Source organism: Argentina anserina, chromosome 7 (genome assembly GCF_933775445.1).
Source record: "Argentina anserina chromosome 7, drPotAnse1.1, whole genome shotgun sequence".
Taxonomy (NCBI): domain Eukaryota; kingdom Viridiplantae; phylum Streptophyta; class Magnoliopsida; order Rosales; family Rosaceae; genus Argentina; species Argentina anserina.
In genome coordinates, this window is record NC_065878.1 from 21293399 (window position 1) to 21314019 (window position 20621).

At 39.3% G+C, this 20621-nt stretch overlaps 5 protein-coding genes across 11 annotated transcripts; 4 read left to right on the forward strand and 1 right to left on the reverse strand.

Annotated features, from left to right (window-relative positions):
• Positions 1–406: 406 nt before the first annotated feature.
• Positions 407–3264, forward strand: LOC126803051 (uncharacterized). 2 transcript variants are annotated; one of them, XM_050530801.1, is made up of 8 exons: positions 407–457; positions 540–694; positions 815–1028; positions 1131–1297; positions 1790–1914; positions 2063–2123; positions 2576–2624; positions 3020–3264. In XM_050530801.1, exons 2-8 carry the CDS (start codon positions 551–553, stop codon positions 3097–3099), a joined length of 840 nt encoding a protein of 279 aa, XP_050386758.1. In that variant the 5' UTR covers positions 407–457; positions 540–550; the 3' UTR covers positions 3100–3264. The 2 variants fall into 2 exon arrangements, with proteins under 2 accessions (XP_050386758.1, XP_050386757.1); XM_050530800.1 differs by having other exon boundaries at positions 412–457; positions 530–694.
• Positions 3265–4234: 970 nt separating this feature from the next.
• LOC126803797 (uncharacterized) lies at positions 4235–6050 on the forward strand. The gene is given in 5 exon segments (XM_050531534.1): positions 4235–4360; positions 4427–4537; positions 4588–4761; positions 5008–5138; positions 5251–6050. Coding segments are annotated over 5 exon segments (1299 nt in total). The 5' UTR covers positions 4235–4277.
• Positions 6051–7146: 1096 nt separating this feature from the next.
• On the forward strand, positions 7147–10826 carry LOC126802671 (acid phosphatase 1). 6 transcript variants are annotated; one of them, XM_050530324.1, is made up of 5 exons: positions 7147–7677; positions 8030–8239; positions 9458–9619; positions 9963–10062; positions 10485–10826. In XM_050530324.1, exons 1-5 carry the CDS (start codon positions 7265–7267, stop codon positions 10509–10511), a joined length of 912 nt encoding a protein of 303 aa, XP_050386281.1. In that variant the 5' UTR covers positions 7147–7264; the 3' UTR covers positions 10512–10826. The 6 variants fall into 6 exon arrangements, 4 of the variants coding, with proteins under 4 accessions (XP_050386281.1, XP_050386280.1, XP_050386282.1 ...); XM_050530323.1 differs by lacking the exon at positions 10485–10826 and adding an exon at positions 10137–10354; XR_007673000.1 differs by having other exon boundaries at positions 9458–10062; positions 10485–10533.
• A 919-nt stretch (positions 10827–11745) lies between these two features.
• LOC126801926 (putative kinase-like protein TMKL1) lies at positions 11746–14675 on the forward strand. Its single transcript, XM_050529420.1, has 2 exons — positions 11746–12696; positions 13620–14675. The coding sequence occupies exons 1-2, from the start codon at positions 12204–12206 to the stop codon at positions 14216–14218; spliced, it is 1092 nt and encodes a 363-aa protein (XP_050385377.1). The 5' UTR covers positions 11746–12203; the 3' UTR covers positions 14219–14675.
• A 1006-nt stretch (positions 14676–15681) lies between these two features.
• On the reverse strand, positions 15682–20457 carry LOC126801925 (U-box domain-containing protein 35-like). The gene is made up of 10 exons (XM_050529419.1): positions 20138–20457; positions 19289–19507; positions 19043–19164; positions 18849–18970; positions 18501–18691; positions 17975–18300; positions 17774–17875; positions 17231–17659; positions 16169–16918; positions 15682–16066 (listed from the first exon to the last, which is right to left on the reverse strand). The coding sequence occupies exons 2-10, from the start codon at positions 19482–19484 to the stop codon at positions 15884–15886; spliced, it is 2421 nt and encodes an 806-aa protein (XP_050385376.1). The 5' UTR covers positions 19485–19507; positions 20138–20457; the 3' UTR covers positions 15682–15883.
• Between the last annotated feature and the right edge of the window lie 164 nt (positions 20458–20621).

Sequence of the window (20621 nt, forward strand, 5' to 3'; positions counted from 1 at the left end):
TTTCAAACATAAATAACTCAGGGGTATAATCGTCTTTTTGCAAGCATCTAAGGTAGTCGGCCAATTTGTTTCTGGAGAAGACTATTCGACGTGTATTCGAAGTGAATTTGAGCATACAATGTATTTGTACCCAAGATACGCCAGGAAACGCGCCGGCGATGGCGGAATACGAGCTAAACTCGAGCTAATCCGTTCCGTAAAATAGTTGAAATGACAATTGTACCCTGTTTATATCTTGTTCGGGCATTCGGGTGAGATCACGGGTCCCAAGATCCGAGTCCGGAATCTTGAATTTTTTTAAAAACAAAAAGAAGAAAAAGAAAATATGGGGCTAACCGGACTTCCACACCTAGGCCGGCCCTGCCGTTAGATTTGCGCACACTCAAACTCAAGCTTCCCTTTCGCCCTCACGAATTCTCCGTCACCTAGGCGCGAAACTGCGTCGTTTTACTCTCAGGTTTGTACTGGCCTCTTCTCCATTTACTCTCATACTGATCATGTGCCTGTGTTTGAAGAAATGTCTCTGTAGATTTCTACAGCGAGCTCAGAAATGCTCCCGAGGTGGAGCAGAGCTCTCACTCAGCTCTCGCGGCGCGGCCTGAGCCACGGCAGCGAGTTCTATGCTGTTTCGGGCCGAAGCTACGCCAAGGCCGCCGTGGCTCCCGTTCTGCCTGATGCTCCGACCGAGCCAACGGTACGAGACCTGTGCTTGATTTCAATATCTGGTTTATGTTGCGTTTGTTAGGGTTTTAGCTTGTGAAATTTGATTAGTGCAGCTAGTGCTCAGAATTTAGTGAAATCAATTGATGAACAGGTGAATTTGGACAAGCTGTTCTGGTCCAAGCCGTGCTCACTGGCTTTGCCGCCGGAGTCGCCGTTGAGGATGGATGAGCCGCAGTACGAGGGGATCATGCGTGTGTTTCTGAAACTCATGTTGTTTTACAGCAAACAAAGCAAGTCCATTCGGGGAGCCAATGTGGTGTATAAGAGAGTCGTTTCTCAGGTTGATAAGCCGGCGATATACGAAGGTCAGGATCTATTTCTCTCTTTCGTTTCGCTGGAGTTAAGAGTAGGAGAGGCTGTGTAGGTGGTGCTAAATAGAGAACTGGATTATTGTCGTGTATGTGCAGTGTTTAATTTGGAGAAGACGTTTAAGACGAATTACGCCTTGCTTGTACTCCATATGTGGCTGTGCTTGCGCCGGTTGAAGCAAGAGGGAAAAGAAGGTGTTGAGTTCGGGCAGTATGTGTACGAGATTTACAATCATGATGTGGAACTTAGAGTCTCTAAGGCTGGGGTATGTGATACTTTATATGTTTAGCTCCTTGAACTTGAATGCGTAGAAAGTTTAGTTGCTTTGAATCAAAACTGGGTTAGAATACGTAGGCAATTTTATTTAGTATCCACCATCAACATCAAAGGGATATGTAGTTATTTCTTATAATGTAATTTTTGTCAGGAACGCTCAATATGGACTATCTTAGTGATTAGATTTTGGTTTCTTAGTCTTCTGAATGGCGGATAGGAACTACGTCTTTTAAGAAATTGGACGGTCAACACTAGTAGGAGTATATGGGTTCGCTTCATGTAAAGTGAAACTATTTTCGAATTATGTATAGCTTTTGTTGTGTTCAATATGTAGGAGTCTTAACATGGACATTTAATAGTTTGATATGTACTGTCATCATATGCGAGGATAGAGTCCGCAGTTATGCTGGATCTACTTGGGTGCACTATTACAGTTAGAGTTTACAGCTATGCAGGTATTGATTTGCCATTAAATTGCCAGGTCAACTTGCTACTGAGTAAATGGATGAAAGATTTGGAGAGAATATTCTATGGAAATATCGTTGCTTATGATGCTGCTGTGCTTCCAGAGGCAAGGCTGGATGATCTGCCAAATGTCATATGGAGGTATATCATTTTCGAACTTCGTGTATGCTCTTCTGACCCTTTTTATCTATGTCAAGTCAATGGATGGTGTTCCCTAACCGAGTTCAAACATCTCAATCCCTTACCGACTTAATTATGGGATGCACTTTATTCTGGTTTGGTGTCTCAGGAATGTCTTTTCTGATGATGGTTCATCGAAGCCAGATGAGGCTGCATCACGAACTGTCCAGGCATGCTCTTATTCTTACTTTTGAAAAATTGGAAGTAGTAACATTTACTTCGGGAAATACCAGAAAAATGAGAAAATGCTTGATTCTCTTAGTTTAGAATAAACTGAGATTTTCAAAGCTTTCAAATGAGTTTTAAACAGAGATATTAGTTTTGAAGGATTAACCAGAAGTTTTGTTTATTTTCCCATAACAACACCACCTTGGTTGATTAAGTACTGTCCGCCAAGGTGTAGAAATGTGAACAGAGTAAAGTACATTTCAATTCCTCATTTACTCACCACTCCGATAAAATCGGGGTGTATTGTAAGACACCCAACTTCCAGTCTCCGATACTTAATTATTGATTATTTCCTCTTTTATTTTATTTTACTTTGTTGGAGGGGGTTGTGGGAGGTAAATTTTCCAGCATATTGTAAATGCATGCTTTTCAATGGAGGTTTATGTATGTGCAGGCAATGGCAAGATATGTTCGTCGGGAAATTAGTTGCCTGTCCTTAACAGGTACTATTTTTATTTTTTTTACATTTTCCAGGATTGAATTCTCTGTGCACCAAATCTATGATGCATAGAGGCAGCAACCTGAATAACTTGCCGAAATTGTACAGTAAAAGGATCGAAGTAGAGACATACTGCATGCTTAGTCTTGTTTCATATTATTTGATTTTCACATCATGAAACTTTGTTATCTTGCTCTTTCTAGTCAGAATGATTATTGAAGATCCAAAAACATTAGTTGAGATAAGACCCTTGCACCACCTTGTTTCGAACTTGCTCACTCTGTATGGTTGACATGAATATGCTCACTGTGTTCTTTTGGCCTATTAGTATTTCTTTGTTACTGAAATACAACTTGCTTGATATGTAGTGCTTGACAATGGGGTGATATTTTGTTGCAGATAAAGAAGCCATGTTTTCTGGCAATTTCGTGTTTACTCCGCTAAAGATCAACAAAGCAAATTTGGAGGGATCCAGATGAGAAAGGACCCTCTAGTCATCTGGAGATTTTCCTTGTTTTGGGAGATAGTTTCCATATAAGAACAAATCAGTCATTCACTTATAAAATACTACACAATAAATCCTTTGTATAATCAAGAGCGACCGTTTTATTTTTATTGGTTAGTGTCCCATCAAGTAATTTGCAGCTCCAGTTTGAAGATGGACTTAGGGAATGATGAGTTAGTCCTCGGGTACCTAAGAGATCAGTATCACCCATCATTATGAAATGCATTTGATGTATTAAGGTTTTGTGTTCCATGACCATATTTTACTATTATAGCTATACACTTGAACAAGTTCAAAGGGTGGTGTAATACATACATCAAAATGAAGAGAAAGAACCAGACTTTATATTCATTTTAATGAAGTTGATAATTTCCATGAAACGCACCTCGTTTGCCAACAAATCCAGAATACTCTTGAGATTCCTATAAACTACTAGATCACTTGTAGCCGTTTAAACAATTTGATAGAAGAATTCACCTCTACGCCTCATTGAACCCTAGCTGGTTGCGGCATTAGCACCAAGGGTTCCCAATGGTGGCTGTAACATGATAAAAAGATGCAGGGGTACAATTGTCTTTCCACAAACACCGCCGATCTTATTTGACGCCTATTTGAGCGCTTTCAAAGTGGCTCCGATAGTATTTGACAGTGTAATATCTCTCAACTAAAGATACGTCCGGAAACGCGACGGAAAGGTCTGAATTCTAGCCACGAACAATTGAATATGGTTCGATACGAAGCCGAAACATAGTTTTACCCCGTTGTAAGACAGTTTGAATACCTTGGTCTCGCGTTTGCTGTCGTTTATGATATTTCACTCTGAAAAAGATGCATGGGTACAATTGTCTTTCCACAAACGCCGCCGATTTTATTAGACTCATATTTGAGCACTTCCAAAGTGGTTCCGATAGTATTTGGCATTATAATATCTCTCAACCAAAAGAAACGTCCGAAAATGCGCTGAAAAAGTCAGAATTTGAGATACAAACGATCGAATACGTTTTCAATACGAAGCCAAAAGACTGTTTTACCCCTTTGTAAGACAACGCGAGACCGTTTGCAGTCGTTTGGTATTTCACTCTGAAAAAGGCAGCAGGCTCCTCTGATTCAAATTCAAAATCAGTAAAACCTCCCTCCACCTCTTCCGCCGCGATGGCCAGCAACGATCTGTTCACGTCATTAATCTCCGACATCAAATCCTACTCCGGCAAGGACACACTTCTCCCTTGGCTAAGGTACCCTCCTGTTCTTCCCGTTATCTCAAACCCAACACTTCGCTCTAAACCAAATGTTGGCTGCAGAGGGATTCGAAGACTTCAAGACTCACTCCCCTAGAAGCTTCTGGAAGAAAAGCTACCTCCAAGTCTGGTTAAAGCTGGTAAATATAGTCACGTTGATTGCATAATTAAAATGCGACACGTTGATTTTGATGATTGTTATTGGTTAGATTTAATTTTGGGAGTTTTTGGTTGGAGTAGATGGATTTTGTGGAGGATCCGAAAGAGCTTTTGAGGGCGATGGAGGCGAATCGGGTCGGCACCAAGCACCCATTGTTCTACCAGGCGTCTGCTCTTTACTACGAGAAGAATAAGAAGTTTGAGGAGGCTGAGAAGATGTACCATTTGGGGGTGCAGAAGTAAGATTATTTTTTGAGCATTTTTCTTGGTAATGTGATGTGTTGCTTGGTGATTTGTTGCTGAAGTATGTAGTTTATGTGAAAATTGTACCATCAGTAGCAACCTGAGTAGTTGAACGTAGCAACGGCTGGTTGGATGCTTGAGCTAAAGGCTGTTTTCTTTTGATGCTAATGGTTAGTTTGAGTGTTGGAGTACATTGCTGAAACTTGAACGACTGCTAAATCGTTGGGACGGCTGTTTAACAGGCATGCAGATCCCATTGAAGAATTAGAGAAAGCATATGAGCAGTTGCTGCGACGCAAGGAGAGACACAGGAAGATTCTGTGAACCTTGAAAATATTTTCTACATTGGTAGGAAAAGAGAACCACAAAAGGAGTGTCGGATAGGAGTAGAGTCTCTCGTATTAGTGGAGAAATGAACAATGAAAAGGAAAGCATGATCGATAGATCTAGAAGTAAGCATGAAGTGACTACTGGAGGAGTATCAGATGAACGGAGGATGCCTTGCAGCGATGATACAGTTGTGGGGAAGTTTGTAGACATTGCTATTGTCGGAAAATCTGAAGTTGAAGATGCTTGTCACCATGGACCGGTGGATCCTACTATTAACATGAAAGAGGCCATGAGTGCCATTAATAGTATGTTTCGGGAGCCTTTAGAGATAGCTCCAGTTAGAAGAGAATCACGTCAATGCCAGCAAAAGGAGAATAATACAAACAATGGATTTCAGGTGTTTGTTGATGAAAACTTGGATAAGGGAGGCAAATCAAAATGTGAAGGTGTAGTGCAGCAAAGTAGAACCTCTCGCCATCAGTCTCACCAAGAACCTTTGAACATTTTCATTGATGATAATCAAGATAGCCTCGAGCAGAATGAATTTCAGAATATTACAGAAGATTCTTCTCCATCTGCTTCACATGAAAATGCTTTTGGGTTTCTAAACCCAAAAGATGTTCCAAGTGAAAGTCCTAATAGTTTTGATGTTGAAGGTTCATCAAGACCATGGTTTAGAGAGGTTACAATGATGGTTCATAAGATTGTTGGGAACACCATTTCAGAGGACCCGCAGGTGGAAAACGCTTGCCACCATGGCTTAGTCGAACGAACTATCAACTTAAGGGAGGCCATGGATGATATCAATAACATGTTTGGCAAGCCAATAGATTTTGTAAGAAGCAGAAGAGCTAAAAGGCAGGACAAAGTACCAGAGAAGAAACAAGATCTTGGTGGTTTTTGTATACTTCCCACGTTTGCCAACAAATCCAGAATACTCTTGAGATTCCTATAATCCTATTCAAGTATTCAACAATACGTAATTGAGATAAGAATGTGAACTTCGTCACTTGGTTCTATTCCTATAACCCTTCAAGAGAACCATACTTCTGCATTCAAAATAACGTTTTCTATGTTAACTTTGATGATAGTTGATCATGGCTATCACGTTTTGTTAACTTTGTTTGTTGACTGTTTCTTATCTATGTGTAATGACTGTAAATCTGTAATCCCATATTTCCAAACATAACTTCTTCTCGTCCTTAGACCAGTTCCTCAACATTTCAATATAATAACATCATGTATCTTTAAAATTAGGTCTTAGGGAAGTTGAAGATGATTTTCTCCCGTTATATTGTTCGGGTGCTTTTGGTTATTCTGACTACAACCCCATAAAAAATCGACCGATGATTCCTTGGGGTTATTACGGCCGGAAATATTGATATACTACTCGATGCACAGTGAGCTTATGATTACATAATATTTTTATTTTTACCTCGACAACAATTAACAATTTAATTTTAAAAAAAGTCCAAAATGACAAGCAAGAGTCACCAAACAATGAAGACCTTGCTATTGGTCGGTCCATTCCCAATCGAACTGCCGCCTTCCACCGCCCTAAAAAGAACTTTGACCATTCCCATATACTCTCCTTCAAAAATCAAATCCGCATGCTTCCACTTAAGGGTAAAACTGTCTTTAGCCACTACTCCCGGCGCGTCCCGCGCGTTTTCGCGGGAAAATTGATACTGTACCATCGAAATTCCCGGACATATTCCCGGGTATTCGCCGGAGAAGATCGAATAAGTTAACGAAAAGACACTATTATCCCTACTTTTTAAATTTATTTACAGAAAGTGTCCCTCTCCTTCCCTCCAATTTTTAACTCTGCACAAAACTTTTCCTAAAACCCAAACCCAACTCCCCAAACTTTCCTTTCCTTGCTTCTTCCTCACTTTGCTTTCTTCAATCCTTCTCTCTCTTCTCTCTCTCCTTTGACTTCAATCCCACGCCACCCTCTTCCTTCTTCTCCTATATATAACACCACAATCCCAGACACCCTGTTTCACTGTTCCATAAAACCCAAGAATCCTTCATCTTCCCCCAAAAAAAAACCCTAAATTTCTTGCCAAACTCAAAAAGCTTCCTTTTTTGGGGGATTCTACTCCGAATCCCTCCTCCTCCAAAACCCAGATTTCAATTTCCCCCAATTCCACAAAAAAACCCACCATGATTTTCTTCAAACTCTTCCTCATCTTTCCCTTTCTAACCCTAGCTTTCTCCCATGAAGCCTTCAACCCCCACCTCCTCCCCAGACCCCTGATCATCGACTACCCCAATCTCGCCGAGCCCCATTTTAAAGAGATTGAAGCAGAGGTCAAGCTTCAGTGTACGAGCTGGAGGTTTTCTGTGGAGGCTAACAATGTGAATCCATGGAAGACGATCCCGGAGGAGTGTGTGGAGTATGTGAAGGACTACGTCACTGGAAGAGGGTACGGTGTTGATTTGGAGAGGGTTTCTAGTGATGCTGGGGTTTATGCCAAGAGTGTTGAGTTGCGTGGTGATGGGAAAGATGTGTGGGTTTTTGATGTTGATGACACTCTCTTGTCGAATCTTCCGTATTACGCTGATCATGGTTATGGGTATGATTCTTAATCTGAATTTGGTAGATACTTTTAGATTAGTAGAATGTGTGCTGTAATCGATGTAGATATGGTAATGTCTGCTTGATTGAGTACAATGTGTGCTGTGATGAACATAATATAGAATGTGTGTTTATGATTTTAGTTATATTATTGGTTATGGCCCTGCATTGGTAACTAGACCCCCCAAGAAGAATAAAACCCTGTTGACTTGTTGAGAAAAAGAAAGGAATTGAGAATGGTTTCTTTTGTGCTTGATAGATCATAACCATAATTTTTTTTGTAATGTGTTCAAACCATTGTCGCAATGTGTATGGTTCTTTCTGTGACAATTTTGTGTTGGACTTTGCAGCTCTGAGGTTTTCGATAAGTTGGAGTTTGAGAAGTGGGTCAAGAAGGGGATGGCACCGGCTATAAAGTCCAGCTTGAAACTGTATGAAGAGGTTTTGAGCTTGGGTTTTAAGGTTATCTTGCTCACTGGGCGCAGCGAAGGAAAAAGAAGGGTTACTACTGAGAATCTAATCAATGCAGGATTTCGAGATTGGTATAAACTTATTCTGAGGTTAGTATGAATTTCGTGGATGAATTGTTGTTGACCTGGATGGTTATTTTGTGTGACTAACTAAATACTTTAAGTGCCCAAACTTTATGTTTTAAATTCTTAGGTTAGGTTAGGTGATTTGTCTGCATATTGTAGTTATAGTCAAATATTCTTAGGTTAGGTTGGGTAGACTTTTGAGCATAAATATGGGAGTCCTGAATATAGTCTTTTACTATGAGGCTATTATTCCATCGAGGAAATGCAAATCTAACCACTTTTCCGGACATTGTTAAATCTGTTTTTTCATGAATATATAGACGATACGTCGATACTATAGCTCCTTTCATCGTTCTTTCATTTTTCCAGTTCCCTGGTGGGGTTCTGATCTCACATTTACTCAGTTAAAGATGATTTAAGGGAGTTTCTGTAGTAGGTGAAAATAACTTTTGTGTTTCTGATCTCATCTTCATTAGTTTGCCAATTTGGTGCAAAAATGATGACAGTTTGCATGTGACTTTCATGCCTAGATTAACTAAAGGGTGGAATTCTTCAGAGAAGTTTATGATAAACTGATAGTTTCTTCTTCTGTCAGTTTCACTGCCCTTCTTTCTGAAGTTTGTTATTTACTTATCTGGTTCTTCATTTACTAAGATTCTGTAGGGTAGACTTATGAGCATAAGTATAGGAGTCCTGAATATAGTCGTTTACCATGAAGCTATAATTCCATCTGTGGGGTAGAATAGAGGCAATGCAAATATAACTACTTTTCCTGACATTGTTTACTCTGCTATTACATGCAAATATAGACCATACTATGTTCTATCATTGTTCATTCATTGCTGCAGTTCCCTGGTGGGGTTCTGATCTCATTTACTTGGTTAATAAATGGATGAATTTGCGTAGTAGGTGAAAAGGAACTTTTGTGTTTTTCAATCTCTTCTTCATTACTGATCTAGTCAAATTTGCCAATTTGGTACACAAATTGATGACAGTTGCATGTGACATTCATGCCTAGATTAACTAAGGGTGATATCCATCAGAAAATTTTATGGTTAATTGCTAGTTTCTTCTGCTCTGATGCTTGTTAGTTACTTATCTGCTAACAAAACTTGGTTCTTCATATATTAAGACACTGATCACTATATTGGCTATTAGGAAGCTTTCTTACTTCTAATCCGTGTATGATCTTCAAAATGGCGCTACCAGAATTCTGATCCGTATATTTTACTTACTGTGCAGGGCTTCAGATGACCATGGGAAACTGGCTACTATTTACAAATCAGAGAAAAGAAGCGAGATGGAAAAAGAGGGCTACAGAATTCTTGGAAACTCTGGAGACCAGTGGAGTGACTTATTGGGTAGCTCAATGTCCATTCGATCATTCAAGCTCCCCAATCCCATGTATTACATTCCTTAATAGGGAGCATCATCCTTTCCAAATAATTGTTCGACAAATTAAATTCTACTGATTGGTTTGTGGCCTTGGTATGTAGAAATTTGAAGCTGTCATAATTGAACTGAGTGAAAAATTTCTGATGTATATATGTACCACAGCGAGTTATAAATTACAACGACACTATTACTCATACTTCCAGTTTTATCTCTCATTCTTTCTCTGGTAACAACTTTAATCTTTAAATTCATGTTGCAGACACTTTTGCTGAATGGTCACGATCATACACATGGATATAACCTTGGCATTTGCTTTATCACAATTCTAATCTGCAGGTCCACTTATTTTCAGGGTCCTAAGCCAAAACTATAGTAGAGCTGGCTGGCGTCGAAACTGGACAACGCAAAGTGCAGATTCCTTCCTACTTTTGTATCACACAGATTGGACCACGGTGAGTGGCTTTGGCTTTCCCAGTTGCCCTTATTTACTCTGGAATTATGTTTTTATCTGCATTATTGATCACAGACTTGTGGCGTCCTATGGACCAAGGTTGTGAAATTGCTTTCATCAAGTCAGTCATTGTCGTGCATTGAAGAGCTTACTGGCTCAAGGGGTCATATAACTTATCCCTCCACACATGACTTCCATACCAAGTTAACTTGTGTTTGCCTCAGTGGGCATAGTTTCTGGAGACCATTCTTTGGGTGAATCTTTTAGGTAAGTTAGAGAAGGCTGTTGGGAACACAATAATCATTGTCTATCATTGTAAAAGCAGAACACAAATATGGTGTTGTAGTCATTAAATTAATGCAAATGCTAAGATCAGATTTACCAGTTATGATCCCAGACTCACAAGTTAAGTAATTTTTTCAGGAAATTAGTAGTGAAAAATGCCCTTAAGAGGGGAGTAGAGACAAGTCAGACAACTAAATGGGGCACACGTGTCTCCTATCTGACAGGCTGACACTTTGCTTTGACAAACCAGATTGCGTAACGTGGTGGGTGGTCCTCTAGCTAAGAATGTGTCATACTTTGGTGATTAGCTCCCACCCAACAACTCATCAATCTGCGCCGTTAATTAACTAACATTCTTTGGACTGCCACTTTTATCCTTCACTGTGAATTACAACTAATTCATTCTGATTAGTAGAGCCCTACTTCTGATTTCTTCTAATTTAAGTTTATACGGAGTATTTAGTAAGATACCAAAGTGAATTCGTACCAGCTTTCTAAGTATGATACATTTTCGTTTGATTGCGTTTCCCTTGTGTTTTATTCTCATGCATTTCCCATTCTCGTTAAAGCAGTTAAATTTTTCAATATGTTTTCTTTTCTTTACTCATATTTGATTGCCATAGTTACACGGTTTGGTTTGGCATTGGCGTAAAAGTAGGTGTAGAAAACATATTCTTTTTCTTTTTCCTCTTCTTCTTGTGTCATTATGACTCATGTAGATGTCTACTTTCTGATATGACACTACCATAAAAATTTCCTCCTCTAATGAATGAATGACTGAACTTACCTGAATTCCAGAACCCAACAACATTTTGCTTCTTTGGAGTTTGGGGTAAAACCTTTCTCAGTGTAACATCCAATGACTTTCAGAAATGAACTTGCTCTACTGATCTTAATTGCCAACACCATCACCCCACTTGCTGTTGATAATTCAACTTCTTGTTGGGGTGTTTGGATTGTATTTAAAGATTTCACTTCTCATTGGAAGTTGAACAAGTCTGGATCTGCAAATCATCTCCAAATTCTCACTCTCTTCATTGTTTCTTTGGTAACTAACCTTATTTCTTTAACAAAGATGAACAAATTGGTGACAACTTTGCTATATGGTCATCTCTTCTCCTCCCCTTAGATTTTATATTAAAAGTGAGCAATCGACAGTAACTCCATAGCTTAGCCTGAATGAGACATCCCTCCTTCCCCCAACCCCTTGGTTATTTAAATCAACAAATCCAAGATCTTTGCTTTATTAAAAGGGGAAGAAATATCACTTTTCTTAACGAAGTAACAATAGCCATTGTCTACTACCTCTAAATCTCACTATTTGCTGCATTAGCATATCAATTAGAAAAGGACACAATGTGCATGCAAGTTTGATGAGAAGAATATTTTGGTGGCAAAAGTGAACTTTCACACAGACAGCAAACCAAAACAGTCAAACAGAGTGGAGCATCACATGGTCTATAGATCTGTCATATAAGGTATTACTATAGTTTACGTGTGATGCTCTTAATTCTTGAACTCCCCCATCTCTTATTGTGCACAAGTCTCTCACTTTTGTTTCATCAACAAATTCAAACTCCATTTTCCTAGACAAAAACATAATCTTTTTTCCCTTTTAATTCCCAATAATCTTGGGTTCCCACAACCCCCTTCCAAAAGTACCATTCGATTCTCAATCTTCTTGTCCTATACTCCTACTTGTTTTAAGATTAGCACATGTTCAACAGTTTCTCAATCCAAATCAAAACCAGATCATAATCCTTTCTTGACTGTGACTTTGATCACCCAATAATGTACTTGTTCTTGTGTTTAGAATTTTTCCAATGTTTGACATGAAGGGTTTACAGTTTTTATAGGATGAAGAACATCTTCAAGCTTAGTTTAATCCTGGTACTTACCTCAGCAACAGTTTTGATACTATTTGCACTTGTCATCTACTTTTGCTGCAAAAGAAGTCCACGAACTAAGCTTGAAGATGTAGAAAGCACAGAGCAGAAGCATGAAGATAATGGTGTTGTTATTCAAGCTGAAGACTTATTAACTTTTCAGGATGGTGAGGACCTCACAATTTCTGACATACTGGAAGCTCCGGGAGAAGTGATTGGAAAATCCGATTATGGTACTTTGTACAAGGCTTTGTTGCAGACTAGTGACTCAGTGAAGTTGCTGAGGTTTTTGAGGCCTGTGTGTACTGCAAGAGCAGAAGATTTTGGTGAAGTGATTCAGCTTTTGGGGTGCATCAGGCACCCCAATTTGGTGCCTCTTCTGGGTTTCTATGCAGGGCCAAGAGGTGAGAAGCTTCTGATTCATCCGTATTATTGGCGTGGGAGTCTGGCTCCATTCGTGAGAGGTTAGTACTTCTGCAAATAATATTGCCTTGTGATTTGTCCTCTTTTGTTTGTTCTTTTTTGGTTGCCAAGAAAGTGCCTATAATGAACAAGATACATATCAAAGACAGACAATTTTCTTTTTTGGGATTGAATTAAACACCATCAGGATATTAATGAACACTTAAACAGAGAAAAAAAATTACATAGCCAACAATGGCAAGGAATGTTGCATAGGATGATGTCTTTTACTCTTTTTCATTTCCTGGGTCTGAATTTCTTCACATTTACTACAAGACTGCAACTTTGTGTTGTGAGAGAGCAAGTTGAAATCTTTTGGCAGGTTTTGAGTTTCCATGGTGTTCTGCTCTTGACTTTTTGTCATTGGAGTTGGATCCATCTATAAATTCTGCCCTGTCATCCACATTGGCTTTTTTAGCGATTAAGATATTCTGATCTGTAATTCTGAATCCTCAATTTCTCATTAATTAGGAAAACCAAAATTGAAGCTCAAACCAAATGTTGTAGAATATAAAATTGGTTCTGCTATCTTCTTTTTCTTCTTTTTCCTAGAATTTTTTCTTTTCTTTTGTTTTCATGTTTTTCCTTTTTGCCTGGTGATTTTCATAGGGGAGATTCTCCAAGAAGACTATAGACTACGGAAAATGGACTATAGTGTTGAGGACCAGCCATAACTTAATTTTGATAGTTTTGGTTTTATCTGCTTGTTGGAATAACTTTTGTGCACATCATATTTGGGGTCCTTACATACATAATTTCAATCTGTCAACTCAACACTAACTATCATCACTTACCCCTTGAGATGCTGCATTGTTCACGTTTGTTTTCCCTAATTCTCACATTGATCTTTGCTTTTAAAAAAATGTGTGAAATCATTGCCATATTGAGTTGCTGTTTCGATTAAACTTCTCTTTGTTTATGGCAGAAGGAAATCCTGAGTCTCACAAATGGGAGATAATTTATAGGATCTCAATTGGTATAGCCAAAGGGTTGCATCATCTTCACACTGGCTTGGAGAAGCCTGTCATTCATGGTAATCTCAAGTTGAAAAATGTGCTGTTCGACCGGCATTACCAAGCTTTCATCTCAGATTTTAGCCTACACCTTCTCTTGAATCCCACTGCCGGCCAAGAAATGCTTGAATCTTCGGCATACCAAGGCTACAAGGCACCTGAGCTGATCAAAATGAGAGATGCAAATGAAGAGACCGATATATACAGTCTAGGGATCATCTTACTTGAGTTACTCACAGGAAAGGAACCCATCAACCAAAACCCTACATCTCCTGATGAGGACTTCAATTTGCCAAACCTAATAAGAAATGCAGTCCTTGGACATAAAATTCATGAACTGTTCCATCCAGATATACTTGTCAGTAGCTGCACTACCGATGATGAAATCCCAGTCACTAAGGAAAGAATTCTCAAATTGTTTCAACTTGCTATGACATGTTGTTCTCCTTCTCCATCACTGAGACCAAACACCAAGCAAGTGCTGTGTAAGCTTGAAGAGATTGGAAGCTAGACATTGCTAGGTAGGTTATACTTGAGTGCTTGGATTTCCTTTCAGGATATTTCTAGCATACAAAATCTGCATGATTGATGCCATGAAATTATTGATGATGACATTTGACATGTATAGTAAAAAGTACAGATAATTGGGTATACTTTCTTGTGGCCAAAAAGTTGGAAAATTTCAGCTGCCAGGATTTGTAGGATCTTGCTGACGGTGATATGGGGTACACACTTCAAGTAAAAGATTCAGATTGATGCCATATGACAAAGATCAGAAAGTTGGTGTTTTTCTTTGTCACCATGACTCCTTTTGCAGATTTCTCTAGTGGATTGGAGTGAATAGGCTCTGCCAAAATGAAAAAAAAAAATGAGTTCCAACATTAAGCAGAGAAATTATGCTACTGCAAAACAAGATTGTAGGCAACTTTTGTTTTCCTATTTACAGATCAAATGAAAATATTCAGTATTGATCCGGGTTATGATTGAATATTTTAATATTGTCATAAACCCAATTGTCAATTAATCACTGTACCTTCCACATATTCTTAACGATGTCTAGCTGCCACAGAAGGACTTGGTTGGTGGTGGGTGATTATACATTGGTCTGGGCAAATTATGATAGATCAATTTGTGGGGAGGCATTATGATTATATATATATATATATATATATAACTTCTCAGCTGCGGACGTCCGTATGGTCCGCACTGTGCTGATTCGGCGATTCCGCGACTGGTGGTGCGGAAGGTGCCAGCCACACTCTTCTCCTCCTGGGGCTCTTGTTTGTGCCGGCCGGAATCTTGAAATTTCAAATTCCTGGGCACCGTGCGGTAATTTTGAGATTTTGACCGACGTGATTTGGCGCTGCAGCTCCATCCGGCACAAATAGAAGCACTGGGAGGGAGGAGCACGACCGACACTATCTGCGACATTGTTGCGCGTCGCTAGCCTCCGGAATCACCAAATCAATATTGCACCGTGCAGACGTCCACATTTGAGGAATATATATATATATATATATACACATGCCGTTTCAAGTGTGGACGTCCGCACCGTGCAGACGTCCCGATTCCGGCGACGGCATGTCGCAACGGCACGGCGGACCAGCAAAGCCGCACTACCCACCTCCTGACAATCTCGTATGTGCTGGCCGGAGTTCCATTGGCGACCCACCGTGGCCGGAATCTACAAAAATCAATTTTATGGGCAGATTCCGGGGATTTCGCGATGGAGCTCCGACCGGCACAGACGGGACCGCCGGGAGGTGGGAAGTACAGCTGTCGTAGTCCGCCCAGTCGTTGCGGTCTGCCGTCGCCGGAATCGGCGAATCTGTACCTTACATAAGGTACGGACGTCCGCACCTGAAAATCCTCATATATATATCCTTACAAAAATAAGTGGATTTGTTATTTGTCACTTTTGGTCAAAATCTCCTTGTGCTTCCACACATTTTCATCAAAACAAAATAACAAATGTAGACCATTGCCATGTCTTCCAATTATATATAATTTCTTGACTATTATTAGTTCTCAAATCCTTTCCTTTTTCGGATAAAGAATTTTGGCTAAACATTCACAAGCCTAAACTACTTGCAAGATACTGTACATCTAACATATACCTATAAGGCTATATCCCATCAGTGACAACCTGAATAATAACAATGAACAAAGGCAGATGCTACTGTTTTCTGGACTTCCAATCCACAATTGCAGAAAGAAGATTATAGTTTGGTATTAGGTGCTTGCTTGGCATAGTCAAATTTGTCATTGGGGAGTTATCATTTTCTTCAAGCCATTTCTCTATTGCCCTGCGATCATAAGTGTAGCCATCAGCAGCGATACAAGGCTCATTCATCACATCCTGTGAAAAGAAAAAAACAGCATTTTGATTGTCACAACATTAAAAAAAAAAATGTTCAGATGGATAAACAAGTATAGGTAGTACAACATCATGCATGCATACCTTAAGAATTGGACAGATGAAGTGGTTAGGAGGTAGGCACTGAACTGCGGGAGCTGAGGCTCTTGCTTTATCAGCAACCTCTTTCAATCTCTCCAGTGTTGGAACCACTTGCTCTTTCAAGTCAGGTCTGTCCCTGCGACGAAGCTCTGCACAGCTCAATCCCAGTTCAGCTAACTGCCTTGCCTCTTCCATTGGCCAAGGACCAGCTTTAGGATCTAAAACATCCTTCAAGCTCTTATCATGAATAGCAGTTTCGACCAGATGAGTTATAGCTACTGCTGGTTTTGCAGTGAGTAACTGCAAGATCACCATTCCCAAAGCATAAACATCTGACTTTGGAGAGATTACCCCAGTCCTTTGATACTCGGGATCTATGTAACACATTGTCCCAACAGGTCCCGCCTCACTGTAAATACTGGACATAGAAGGGTCTAAATTTAGCATTGTAGAAAGGCCAACATCACCAATCTTGCTCACAAGGTTATGATCAAGCAAGATGTTAGCTGGTTTTAGATCACGATGAATGATTGGTTTCGGCTTTGAGCTGTGAAGAAAGGCGAGAGCTGAGGCTACTTCCCAAGCAATCCGGAACCTCTCAAACCAAGGAATAGGGTGTGTGTTATTTTTCTGGTTCAATCTGTCATCCAAGCTGCCATTCTCCATGTATTCATATACCAGGCAACTACGATCAGGGCATGCACCAAGGAGGAGAAGAAAATGGGGATGTCGGATTTTGCTCAAGATTTCAAGCTACAAGCCAAGAGAAAATGTAAGTATCCAGTTATATAGTTTGGCTTTAGAAATGGTTGCATGGTTTAAACAGAAACTTTAAAGAGCATAGCCAGCTTAGTTACACCAATATAAATTGCCAGCTGAAGTCTAAGGAGCTGTTGATTATATAGCAGATGATGAGTTCACTTCCAATACATCCCTTAATCTAGTTCAACATTCTCCATATTGTCAGTGTAATGGCACTAATGCTTGAAAAATCTTTTGACATCAATATGAGCTATTATAAGAAGTTAAATCGGCTGCTTTGTATGGATCTTTAGTTTTACTTACCTCCTGCAAGAATTGCTTAGTTTGGCGATTCTCTTCAGAGTGAAGAACTTTTACTGCCGCAGTTGTATGATGAAAGTTGCTTTTATAAACAGTTCCATACGCACCCATACCGATCCTAAGATCCTCAGAGAAAGATGAAGTTGCAGAAACAATTTCTTCCCACCTGAACTTCTGATATTGCTGCACAGGACCAATTAGTACATTTTCAAGCTTTTCTTTCTCCTTCGCATCATGCAAGGCTTTCATTTCTGCTTCTCTCCTTTGAGAAGCTTCACTTTCAACACATTGTCTCATGTAATCAGCTTCTATTTTAGCAGCTTCATACTTCTCCTTCTCTTGTATTGCCAGCTCTTTGGCTTTCTCCTCCGAAGCACTTATCTCCTTGAGCCTTGCTGCTTCCTCCAATCGACGTTTACTTAAATTGCTTATCTGAATATATATAAAAATGTAAATTTCTTATGATCCAAATAAATTTTTACCAGGGGTCAAAACATCATCCAGCTCAGTTAAAGAAGAAAAAAAAACAAAGATAGGAACACCTACTTTCCGAGATGCATCAAAAGTCTCACTTTGAGCCACTGCATACATTCCTTTGACATGTCTGAGTTCAATTCTCAGTTTTTCTAGCTCCAGGTTGATATTTACCTGCGATAAGTTGAAACGAATAGGCAACTTCTGTAAGACAGTGTGTAAGACAATAGTATAACCACATCTAACCAAATGAAAGAGATTAGAAAGGGGTACCTGGCTCTCAGATGAATAATCTGAAACTACATCTGAGGTGAATGCTTGATCAGAAGTCCACGACTGGTTATCTGTTACAAAGCTTCGAGTACTAGAGGTGTGACTCAGTACACGTTCAGCATCTGAGTCACTAGGATAAGAATTCATAGTCATAGCAACCTTCGCTTCCCTAAGATCCAGAGACTGATGTTTACAATGAATGGTTCCATTTGAATTTTTTGTATTCAGAAGGTTTTGGTTCATATTTGCAAGAGCTTGAAATTGCTGCATTGCTAGGGAGGGAGAGTGAAAATGAGAATAAGAACCAACGGAACCGCGGTCTGTGCCTAGAAGAGAAACGAAAGAAAAAACAAAAAACGATCAAAATTAAACAGAATGCATGAGTTAATATTTTATATAAAAGCATCATCAACATGCTGCAGTATCATATCTTATGACATGAATGGCCTTCATCCTCTTTAAAAATATTCATTGCTCTAATATGTCATATACAGGATGGAACCAAACCTTGTCCCAAGTACGATACCTGTTTGTGAGCTGGATGCAGAGCTTGAAGAACTGCTGACAGAACAAGTGTCACTGTAACCATCTCTGAAGCTTCCAACAGATTGGGAATCAGATGGGCGTAGTGATGCCAATTTTCCTTTTGAAACAGCATAGACTGTACAAAAGGCTGGTGTGCAAGCTGAGATTTTTGGTGACAGCCCCTTTTGTTTCCTAAATTTAGTATAATGTTAAACAGATCAACGGAAAATAACCAGAACCACATAGATTCATATTACGTCTTCATAAACACAGTATAAAAGTGAGATACCAAGTAAAGGTAAATAAATGTTTTAGGACTAAAGCAACAGGAAGAAAGTTGGATAGAAACCTTGTAAAGAAGCCACGAGATGGGGCACCTATGACAAGATTGCTTATAGCAAACTTAGAAACCTCCTCTGCTATTGCAGTTGCCACATTATCTGACTCGATGACTACAACATCTGCTTGCACCTACATTCGAAAGAAAGTTCAATAATGCTAGTGTTCCCTTTTAACATATTTTAACAACCAAGAAAGTCATACCTTCTTAAGAGCACACATTTTCTTGTATGGAAGAAGCAGTTCACTAGTCTGCCACTCCATGTCCTTTCTATATGCAGCTACTATATCATCTCGTACTTCTGAAATAGGAATCAGATTCCCCACTATAATCACAAAAGGTACAAACAGTCAAGTTCAGTTTTATAAGTATACATTTTTTTTCAAGAAAAAAAGAAAAGGTTCCATAAGGTACAGAGCTCCAGTATAGTTGTAGAAGCATAAACTTACTTGGTGTTGGAATTCCAGTTATTTTTCCTCGAACATGTATCAACCTGTACAAGACAACATCTTCAGGAATAAACTTCTCCAGTGCCCACCTCACAATGTATTTGCTTTTTCTGTTGCCATTGATAGCAATGGCAACAATTAATGGAGGGGAAGGTATCTGCAATGTGTGATTGTCCTCAATTTCACTTCCATCCATATCTGTGCCACTTATTTCTTACACTGAACCCCAAGGAAGCAGGAGAGCACTATTAGTACCCGAAATTAACCAGATCAAAAGAAACATTTAGCATTTAGAAATTAGAGCATACATGTTCTTTGACAGAAACAAGTGGAAAACCTTCGATAAGGTGAAACATCTTTCACTTGAGCTCATGATAATCTATATTGTATCTATTTTATCACGCTATGTAAATATCTCTTCTTATGAAATAAAGATAAGAATGATGTAATTGCATGTATGGAGGCGTGGAGTGGAGGACTTCCAAATTTTAACAGAATACAGCACAACACCAACGCAAGTACTTCAAGCCTGAAACTCATCTGCAGCTTCAAGTTTGATACTTGTTGGCACACACAAACATGCACAGGCCCAGAAGGGTCAGAACTAAAACTTCATGGTTCACCCAACAAAAAAAAAACTGAAATTTCATGGCACAATCCAGATACTTACGACAATTACCAAAAATTCTAAAGATATGGTCGCACACTACTTGCATATTGTGTTTATGCAATTGCGCAAATTTCTTCCTTTTTCCGGTCTTAAGGCTCTAACTAGTTCAATGAAAAACAAAACTCCAAAATCCAGAAAATTTGCAGACACTAGAAACTCCAAAGATGAAACACACATACCAGTTGCTCAAGCTTCAAGACTCCAACTTTGAGCTTTCCTCAACTCCTCTTGAAAATGAACAGAAACCCACCAACACCATTCTCTACAAAACCTCTTTGAACATTCAACAACCTCCCATTTTCACAGTTAAAATACGTTTAGCTGGCACAAGATGATGACGTGATATAACTTAACTCCACACCAACTGGGCTATTTTTTGCCTCTAAAAATTTCAGAGACCAACATGGACATTCCCTCATCCCTAAAAGCTACGACACTTTAAATATTGGATTTTCTCCCGTGAATCAAAGATGCACAACATGAAGTAAACCATGTTGATAAGCATACATGTTCTGTCTTCTGTGGTTGGCATGACTTTTGAGTTTTGTGTTGCTTTCAAAGCGACGATGCAGCTTGGTACGTATTGTATATTTATCCTAGTTGTGTAAAATTTAGTGCTAATAATTTGAACCGTTTCTAATTTTTTAATTCCTCTGATACACC

Excerpts from the sequence above, each read along its gene's own strand:
- LOC126802671 (XM_050530323.1), top strand. The coding sequence starts at position 7,265 with ATGATTTTCTTCAAACTCTTCCTCATCTTTCCCTTTCTAACCCTAGCT. Across the intron at positions 7,678-8,029 it reads TACGCTGATCATGGTTATGG|CTCTGAGGTTTTCGATAAGT; the intron begins GTATGATTCTTA and ends TGGACTTTGCAG. Across the intron at positions 9,620-9,962 it reads TTCAAGCTCCCCAATCCCAT|GGTCCTAAGCCAAAACTATA; the intron begins GTATTACATTCC and ends ACTTATTTTCAG.
- LOC126801926 (XM_050529420.1), top strand. The coding sequence starts at position 12,204 with ATGAAGAACATCTTCAAGCTTAGTTTAATCCTGGTACTTACCTCAGCA. Across the intron at positions 12,697-13,619 it reads TCTGGCTCCATTCGTGAGAG|AAGGAAATCCTGAGTCTCAC; the intron begins GTTAGTACTTCT and ends TGTTTATGGCAG.
- LOC126803051 (XM_050530801.1), top strand. The coding sequence starts at position 551 with ATGCTCCCGAGGTGGAGCAGAGCTCTCACTCAGCTCTCGCGGCGCGGC. Across the intron at positions 1,298-1,789 it reads TTAGAGTCTCTAAGGCTGGG|GTCAACTTGCTACTGAGTAA; the intron begins GTATGTGATACT and ends TTAAATTGCCAG. Across the intron at positions 1,915-2,062 it reads CTGCCAAATGTCATATGGAG|GAATGTCTTTTCTGATGATG; the intron begins GTATATCATTTT and ends TTGGTGTCTCAG.
- LOC126801925 (XM_050529419.1), bottom strand. The coding sequence starts at position 19,484 with ATGGATGGAAGTGAAATTGAGGACAATCACACATTGCAGATACCTTCC. Across the intron at positions 18,301-18,500 it reads TGCATCCAGCTCACAAACAG|GCACAGACCGCGGTTCCGTT; the intron begins GTATCGTACTTG and ends TTTCTCTTCTAG. Across the intron at positions 17,876-17,974 it reads ATTATTCATCTGAGAGCCAG|GTAAATATCAACCTGGAGCT; the intron begins GTACCCCTTTCT and ends AACTTATCGCAG.